General features: G+C 53.8%; 1 protein-coding gene across 1 annotated transcript; it reads left to right on the top strand.

The window, feature by feature from the left end:
• Positions 1–419: 419 nt before the first annotated feature.
• Positions 420–8,115, top strand: kdm4aa (lysine (K)-specific demethylase 4A, genome duplicate a). Its single transcript, XM_030087661.1, has 16 exons — positions 420–1,064; positions 2,527–2,702; positions 2,779–2,893; positions 2,974–3,146; positions 3,226–3,275; positions 3,452–3,693; positions 3,791–4,055; positions 5,111–5,434; positions 5,529–5,870; positions 6,002–6,078; positions 6,183–6,238; positions 6,369–6,477; positions 6,896–7,084; positions 7,145–7,315; positions 7,401–7,613; positions 7,696–8,115. Exons 1-16 carry the CDS (start codon positions 927–929, stop codon positions 7,834–7,836), a joined length of 2,781 nt encoding a protein of 926 aa, XP_029943521.1. The 5' UTR covers positions 420–926; the 3' UTR covers positions 7,837–8,115.
• Positions 8,116–8,216: the final 101 nt, after the last annotated feature.

Below are 8,216 nucleotides of genomic sequence, written 5' to 3'. Positions count from 1 at the left end.
AATAATAATAAATAATTACTATTATTATTATTATTATTATTGTTCTCTCATGATGCGTTCACGGACGGCTCGGAGTCCGCTCTCCGCATGCAGTGGACTATACGATTCTAACGGCTGAAAAAAAAAAAAAAAAAAAAAGTGGGGACAGACATGAGTGAGGCGGGAGACATGCCCCCCCCCCCCCCCCCCCCCCCCCCCGGCCTCCCCAACCTGCCCCGCTTCCGGTACGAGCACGTTCACGTCAGTAAAAACACTGTGCGCGCTCTCCTCCAGCTCTATGATTCTACGTTTAAACATCTATGAGACTGTGACGTCAGGGGGGCGTGGCCTCGCGCTCTCTGCGCGCTCTGATAGGCTGTCTTACCGCGAGAGCCCCGTCCCCTTCCAGCTCGTGTAAACAAAACACATAGTGCGCACGCGCAGTGAAGTAATGGAGGAGCGTCGTTCCAGCTCGGAGCGACAATCTTTGTTTTTTTTCTGACTGAAAGCAGGTGATTACCGGAAAAGAAACACCGTCAACTGAACATCTGGAGCCGCGTGAGTCCCGCGCGTGCCTCTGACAGGTGTTCGTCTGGAAGAGAAAGACCGGAGAATGGCGGGGTTTATGTGCTGCTAGCAGCTAACTGCTAACAGCTGGCATTTCTCTCCAGTCAGCTGATCAATAATCTTTATTTCATCTCCTAAAACACGAATTCAGCTCTCCTATTGCGTTTATTTACAGAAACGGATGTTTATTTACTCTAAAAGTGGAGGTTTGCCGCTTTGTTGTTAGCATGGAGGCTAACTGTTAACTTCAGGAAGTGTACAACATAGAAGCGGATAGATGTAGAGAACATAGAGTGAATGTAGCTGTGTAGACGTGTTGCGGCTCCGGCTGATTTCTGTTTCCGGTCAGTCCGCGGAGGTCAAAGGTCAAGCATCCCAAGATGACCTCCGCCACCCGGGTCCGCGCCGAGTCCTCCAGGGTCATGACCTTTCACCCTTCCAGAGAGGAGTTCAGAGACTTCGGGCGCTACGTGGCCTTCATGGAGTCTCAGGGAGCGCACCGGGCCGGGATGGCCAGGGTGAGTGTGGACCCACGATGCGGTATCGGCAATCAGTATCGGTTCTTGGTATCGGTAATCAGTATCGGTTCTCGGTATTGGTACTTGTCGGTGTTGGTACTTAGTATCAGTTGTTGGTATCGATGCTCAGTATCAGTTTTCGTATTGGTACTCGGTATCAGTACTCAGTATTGGTACTCAGTATCAGTACTCAGTATTGGTACTCAGCATCAGTACTCAGTATCAATACTTGGTATCGATACTTAATCAGTTCTCTGTATTGGTAGTCAGTATCAGTACTTGGTATCGGTACTCGGTATCAGTTCTCGTATCAGTACTCAGTAGCAGTGCTTGGTATCGATACTCGGTATTAGTTCTTGGTGTCGATACTCAACATCAGTTCTCTGTATCTGTACTCGGTATCAGTACTTGTATCGGTACTCAGTAGCAGTACTCGGTATCGATATTTAGTATCGGTGCTCAGTATTAGTTCTCGTATTGGTACTCGGTATCAGTACTCTATATCAATACTTTGTATCGATGCTCAGTATCAGTACTCAGTATTGGTACTTGGTATCAGTACTCTGTATCAATTCTTGGTATCGATACTTAATCAGTTCTCTGTATTGGTATTCAGTATCAGTACTTGGTATCGGTACTCAGTATCAGTTCTCGTATCGGTACTCAGTAGCAGTGCTTGGTATCGATACTTGGTATCGGTGCTCAGTATTAGTTCTCGTATTGGTACTCGGTATCAGTACTCAGTATCGGTACTCAGTATCAGTTCTCTATATTGGTACTTGGTATCAGTACTCTGTATCAATACTTTGTATCGATGCTCAGTATCAGTACTCAGTATTGGTACTTGGTATCAGTACTCAGTATCAATACTTGGTATCGATACTCATTATCAGTTCTCTGTATTGGTACTTGGTATCAGTACTCAGTATCAATACTTGGTATCGATACTTATCAGTTCTCTGTATTGGTAGTCAGTATTAGTACTTGGTATCGGTACTCGGTATCAGTTCTCGTATCGGTACTCAGTAACAGTGCTTGGTATCGATACTCAATATCAGTTCTCTGTATCTGTACTCGGTATCAGTACTTGTATCGATACTCATTAGCAGTACTCGGTATCGATACTTGGTATCGGTGCTCAGTATTAGTTCTCGTATTGGTACTTGGTATCAGTACTCAGTATCGGTACTCAGTATCAGTTCTCTATATTGGTACTTGGTATCAGTACTCAGCATCAATACTTGGCATCAACACTCATCAGTTCTCTGTATTGGTAGTCAGTATCAGTACTTGGTATCGGTACTCGGTATCAGTTCTCATATCGATGCTCAGTAGCAGTACTCGGTATCGATACTTGGTATCGGTACTCCGTATCAGTTCTCGGTATCAGTATTCCATATCAGTGTCAGTTCTCGGTATTCGGTATCGGTACTCGGTATCTGACTCCTCCCTCCTCTGTCAGGTGGTCCCTCCCAAAGGGTGGTCGCCGCGGCGTTGCTACGACGACGTGGAGGCGCTGTCCATCCCGGCGCCGCTGCAGCAGGTGGTGACGGGTCAGGCGGGACTCTTCACGCTGTTCAACATCCAGAAGAAGCCGCTGACGGTCCAGGAGTTCCGGAAGACGTCCGGCCTGGACAAGTCCGCGGGGACGGGTCGGGGACGCTCGCCGATTCCTCCCGACCGCGTCTGAACCCGGGTCTCGGTTCTCCTCCAGGTTCCGCGGTCCCAGCTGTCTGGATGCGGAGGAACTGGAGAGGAAGTTCTGGAAGACCCTGACCTTCGACCCCCCGCTGTACGGCGCCGACGTCAGCGGAACGCTCTACGACCCCGTGAGTCCGTCCGTCCGTCCGTCCGTCCGTCCGTCCGTCCGACCGTCTCCCGGCGCGTGACGGGGTTCCGCCCGCCGCAGGACGTGACGGAGTGGAACGTGGGCCGGCTGGACTCCATCCTGGACGCGGCGGAGGACCGGGCGACGGCGCCGCTTCTCAACTTCGGCATGTGGAAGAGCGCCGCCGCCTGGCACACCGAGGACATGGACCTGTACGGCATCAGCTACCTGCACTTCGGAGAGCCCAGAACCTGGTACGGAACCACGACCAGGTCCGGAACGAGGACCAGGACCGACTCGGACCGGGTTCTCATGTCTGGTTCTGTCCTGCAGGTACGCCGTTCCGCCGGAACACGGCAAGAGACTGGAACGACTGGCCAAGGGTACGGCGCCAATGCTAATGCTAACATGTAGCCTCCAGCTAACAGCTAATGCTAACCCATAGCATCAGCGTGTCACTTACTGTCAATGTAGTCTCCAGCTAATGCTAATTCTAACAAGTAGCCGCCGGCTAATCCTGCTATCTAGCTAACGCTAATGCTAGCGGCGGCGTTCCCAGGCTTCTTTCCAGGGAACGCTCAGAGCTGCGCCGCGTTCCTCCGCCACCGGATGACGCTCATCTCGCCGCGGGTGCTGAGGAAGTACGGCGTCGCCGTGGAGACGGCCACCCAGGAGGCGGGGCAGTTCGTGGTCACCTTCCCCTTCTGCTACCACGCCGGGTTCAACCACGGCTTCAACGTCGCCGAGTCGGCCAACTTCGCCACGCGGCGGTGGATCGACTACGGGAAGCGGGCGGCGCTGGTACGCTGTTCTTTGAAAGGCCGGCGGCGCCACGCGGAGTTGCTGACCTTTATGCGTCTGGGTGTTGCCCCGCCTCCTCCCCCCCCCCCCTCCGCAGTGTTCCTGCCGTCAGGACGGGGCCCACATCTCCATGGACGTCTTCGTCCGGAGGTTCCAGCCAGAACGCTACGAGCGCTGGAGGGCCGGGAAGGACCTGGCGCCCGTCGACCACTCCGGACCGGCGCCAGAGGCCGCCCACGTCCCGAGAGGAGGGGCGGGGGCGGGGCCAGGGCCGGACCCTCCACCTCGACAGGACCTGGACGAGGAAGAGGGGGCGGAGCCAAGCAAGACCAGTATGTCCAGAAAAGAGTCCCAGGACAAAGGTAATGCTAATAGAGTTAATGCTAATACTGACATAGGTAATGCAGTTAATGCTAATGTAGCTCATGCTAATGCTGATGTAGGTGATGTAGCTAATGCTAATGTAGCTAATGCTGATGTAGGTAATGTAGCTAATGCTAATGTAGCTCATGCTAATGCTGATGTAGGTGATGTAGCTAATGCTAATGTAGCTAATGCTGATGTAGGTAATGTAGCTAATGCTAATGTAGCTCATGCTAATGGAGATGTAGGTACTGTATCTAATGCTAATGTGGCTCATGCTAATGGAGATGTAGGTACTGTATCTAATGCTAATGTAGCTCATGCTAATGCTGATGTAGGTGATGTAGCTAATGCTAATGTAGCTCATGCTAATGCTGATGTAGGTGATGTAGCTAATGCTAATGTAGCTCATGCTAATGGAGATGTAGGTACTGTATCTAATGCTAATGTAGCTCATGCTAATGCTGATGTAAGTGATGTAGCTAATGCTAATGTAGGTCATGCTAATGGTGATGTAGGTAATGTAGCTAATGCTAATGTAGCTCATGCTAATACTAATGTAAGTAATGTAGCTAATCCTATTACTGATGAAGTTCATGCTAATTTAGCTCATGTTAATGCCGATGTAGGTAATGTAGCTAATGCTAATACTAATATAAGTAATGTAGCCAGTCCTATTACTGATGTTGCTAATGCTAATGTAGCTCATGCTAATACTGATGTAGGTAATGTAGCCAATATTATTGCCAATGTAGCTGTTGCTAATACTCATGTAGCTAATATTAATATAGCTAATGCTAATGTAGGTAATGTAGCTAATCCTATTACTGATGTACCTAATGCTGATTTAGCTAATGTTAATATAGCTCATGCTAATGCGGTTGTAGGCAATGTTGCTCATGCTAATACTGATGTAGGTAATGCTAATATAGGTCATGCTAATACTGATGCAGGTAATGCTAATGTAGCTGATGCTAATACACCAGACAACCAGTAGCGCCGTCAGCTCATGCTAACATGTAGCTAGCGGCTAACGCTGCACTGCGTCGTTCAGACGGCGCCGCGGTGAAACCGTCCTCCACCCGAACCAAGAAGACGTCCAGCAGGCGGAGGAGTCCTTCCAAGAAGGCGCCAGCCCCGGCCCCGGCCACGGCCCCCCCCGAGGAGGCGGAGCCCGGCGCCGACCCTGCCGCCGCCACGCTGTTCCAGAGGACGCTGAGTCCCGCCGACGTCCTGCACGTCCACAGCTACGCCAAGGGAGACTACGAGGACGACGGTGCGGGCGCCGGCCAGCAGGGGGCGGCGGAGCCGGAGCCCGATGTGGGGGGGCCGCCTCTGGTGAAGGAGCAGAGTCACGACGGGGATCAAGGTTGCCATGGTAACCGCATCCAAGTTCTCATTTGAAGCCTTGCCATGGTAACTGGTTGCACGATAGTAACACCCCCCCCCCCCCCCCTCCGCCGTCCTCCCAGAGGAGCCCCCCCTCGTGGAGCCGGGCGGCCTGCAGGGGGAGCCGTGGGCCAAACCTCTGGCCCACCTCTGGCAGAACAACCCCCCCAGCCTGAAGAAGGAGCGCGAGTACAACCGCCGAGCCGGCTCCACGCCGCCGTACTGCTCCGTCTGCTCGCTGTTCTCCTCCCAGTGCAGCCAGGCGGCGCCTCTGGCCCCCCCGCCGGCCCGGACCAAACCGCTGATCCCCGAGTCCTGCTTCAGCACCACCACCGAAGAAGACTCCCGGAGGCCGCCGCCGCCCGCCGCCGACGGCACCAGCGCCCTGCTCAGCTGCTCACGGTGTAGCGTCCGCGTGCATGCCTGTCAGTACGCCCACACACGCGCGCCTCCACGCACTGCCCCGTAATGACACCGTGCCTGTGTGTGTGTGTGTGTGTGTGTGTGTGTGTGTGTGTGTGTGTGTGTGTGTGTGTGTGTGTGTGTGTCCTAACAGCGTGCTACGGCGTGGATCCCTCCAGCGTAGGCCAGGAGTGGGAGTGTTCACGCTGTAAGGCCGACGCTGTGGCGGAGGTGAGCGGTCGCAACGCTGCGCAACAGGCAGTCCGGCTGTTCCTTAACCTGTGTGTGTGTGTGTGTGTGTGTGTGTGTGTGTGTGTGTGTGCGTGTGTGCGTAGAGCTGTTGCTTGTGTGCGTTGAGGGGCGGAGCCTTACAGGAAACCACCAACAACAAGTCAGTCTTTTACAACATTACAGTCGTTCGGACAAATGTCAACACTTCCGCCTGACTACACTCGTGTGTGTGTGTGTGTGTGTGTGTGTGTGTGTGTGTGTGTGTGTGTGTGTGTGTGTGTGTGTTCCAGGTGGGTCCATGTGTTGTGCGCGGTCGCGGTGTTGGAGGCTCGTTTCGTCAACGTCACCGAGAGACGTCCGGTTGACCTGAGTGGGATTCCTCTGCAGAGATTCAAGCTGGTTGGTCCCCCTGTTACCATGGCGACGAGTGTTTATTTTCCCTCTGTCTCCATGGAGACGAGTGTTCTCTCTCTCTCTCCGTTCACATGGTGACCTAGTGTTCTTCCCCCGTTTACATGGAGACAGTGTTTTCCTTCCGTTTCCGTGGAGACCGAGTGTTCTCTCTCCGTTTCCATGGAGACCAAGAGTTATCCTTCGTTAGTTATCCTTCGTTTCCAGGCAGACCGTGTTTTCCCTCCGTTTCCATGGAGACCGAGTGTTTTCTCTCTCCATTCCCACGGAGACCAAGAGTTATCCTTTGTTTCCACGGAGACCGTGTTTTCCCTCCGTTTCCATTGAGACCGAGTTTTCTCCCTCTGTTCCCATGGAGACAGTTTCCACGGTAACACCCCCCCCCCCACCCCCCTTCCCTCCACAGAAGTGCTACTACTGTAAGAAACGGCTGAAGAAGGCGTCCGGCTGTTGCGTCCAGTGCTCCCACGGCCGCTGCCCCACCGCCTACCACCCCACCTGCGCCCAGGCGGCCGGCGTCCTCCTCCAGCCGGACGAGTGGCCGTTCGTGGTGCACGTCACCTGCTGCCGACACAAAGGCCCCGCCCCCGTGGAGGTGAGGCCCCGCCCGCTCGCCCGCCCCGCCACTCGACGGTAACCGTCTCTCCTCCGACAGCGCGACAAAGCCGCCATGCTGGAGCTGGCCGTGGGTCAAAAGGTCATCTGCAAGCACAAGAACGGGCGGTACTACCAGTGCGACGTGGTGCGGCCGTCCCGGGAGACCTTCTACGAGGTCAACTTCGACGACGGCTCCTTCAGCGACAACCTGTTCCCCGAGGACATCGTGGTAGGCGGAGCGTCCGGCGAGGCGGCCCCCCCCCCCCCCCCCTCGCCGGCCGTCGAGGTGACCGCCCATTCCCCCCCCCCAACAGAGTCGGGACTGCGCGCGGCTCGGCCCGCCGCCGCCGGGCGACGTGGTGCAGGTGCGGTGGACCGACGGCCTGGTGTACGGCGCCAAGTTCGTCTCCGCCCACGTCATCCAGATGTACCTGGTGGAGTTCGAGGACGGCTCGCAGCTGACGGCCAAGAGAGACGACGTCTACACCCTGGAGGAGGAGCTGCCCAAGAGGGTCAAGTCGCGGCTGGTGGGTGGAGCCTTGGGCGGGGGGCGGCGCCGACGCCGAGCGCCGGTAACCCGGCACTGAGCTGTCCCCCTTCTCTCCGCAGTCCAAGGCGTCCGACATGAGATTCGACGGGATCTTCGAGGAGAAGGAGATCATCCGGGAGTCCAAGAGGCAGCGGGTGATCAACTCCCGTTACCGCGGCGACTACATCGAGCCGGTCATCTACCGCGCCATCATGGAGTGAAGCAACAAGAACTCCCGTTTCCGTGACAACCGTTCAGTTCTTGTTGGAAAAAAAAGTTACACTGCTTTATTCATACTGTTATTCTGTTTTGTTTTGGGTTTTTTTTTTTTTTTTGGGGGGGGGGGGGTGTCATGGAAACGGGATCTTTTAGCATAATTTCAGTTCCGTGTTCTTTAATCTTTGAAATTGCTTCACAGTTTTATTCTGAAAGGACAGAAGCACGCTCCCTCCTCCACCTCCTTTTTATTGTTTCTTAATAAAAAGAATTAAAATATCTGATTCGACTTTGTTTCATATTTATAATTTGACTAAACGTAATAGAAAAAGAAGCTGTTCTTCAGTCTGCGGTTCTTCGCCTTTTTTTTTTTTTTTTTGGCCCG

The sequence above is a fragment of the Salarias fasciatus genome, unplaced genomic scaffold, assembly GCF_902148845.1.
Source record: "Salarias fasciatus unplaced genomic scaffold, fSalaFa1.1, whole genome shotgun sequence".
Taxonomy (NCBI): Eukaryota; Metazoa; Chordata; class Actinopteri; order Blenniiformes; family Blenniidae; genus Salarias; species Salarias fasciatus.
This window is presented reverse-complemented; position numbering and strand designations above follow the sequence as displayed.

Excerpts from the sequence above, each read along its gene's own strand:
- kdm4aa (XM_030087661.1), top strand. The coding sequence starts at position 927 with ATGACCTCCGCCACCCGGGTCCGCGCCGAGTCCTCCAGGGTCATGACC. Across the intron at positions 7,085-7,144 it reads AAGGCCCCGCCCCCGTGGAG|CGCGACAAAGCCGCCATGCT; the intron begins GTGAGGCCCCGC and ends CTCCTCCGACAG. Across the intron at positions 7,614-7,695 it reads AGAGGGTCAAGTCGCGGCTG|TCCAAGGCGTCCGACATGAG; the intron begins GTGGGTGGAGCC and ends TTCTCTCCGCAG.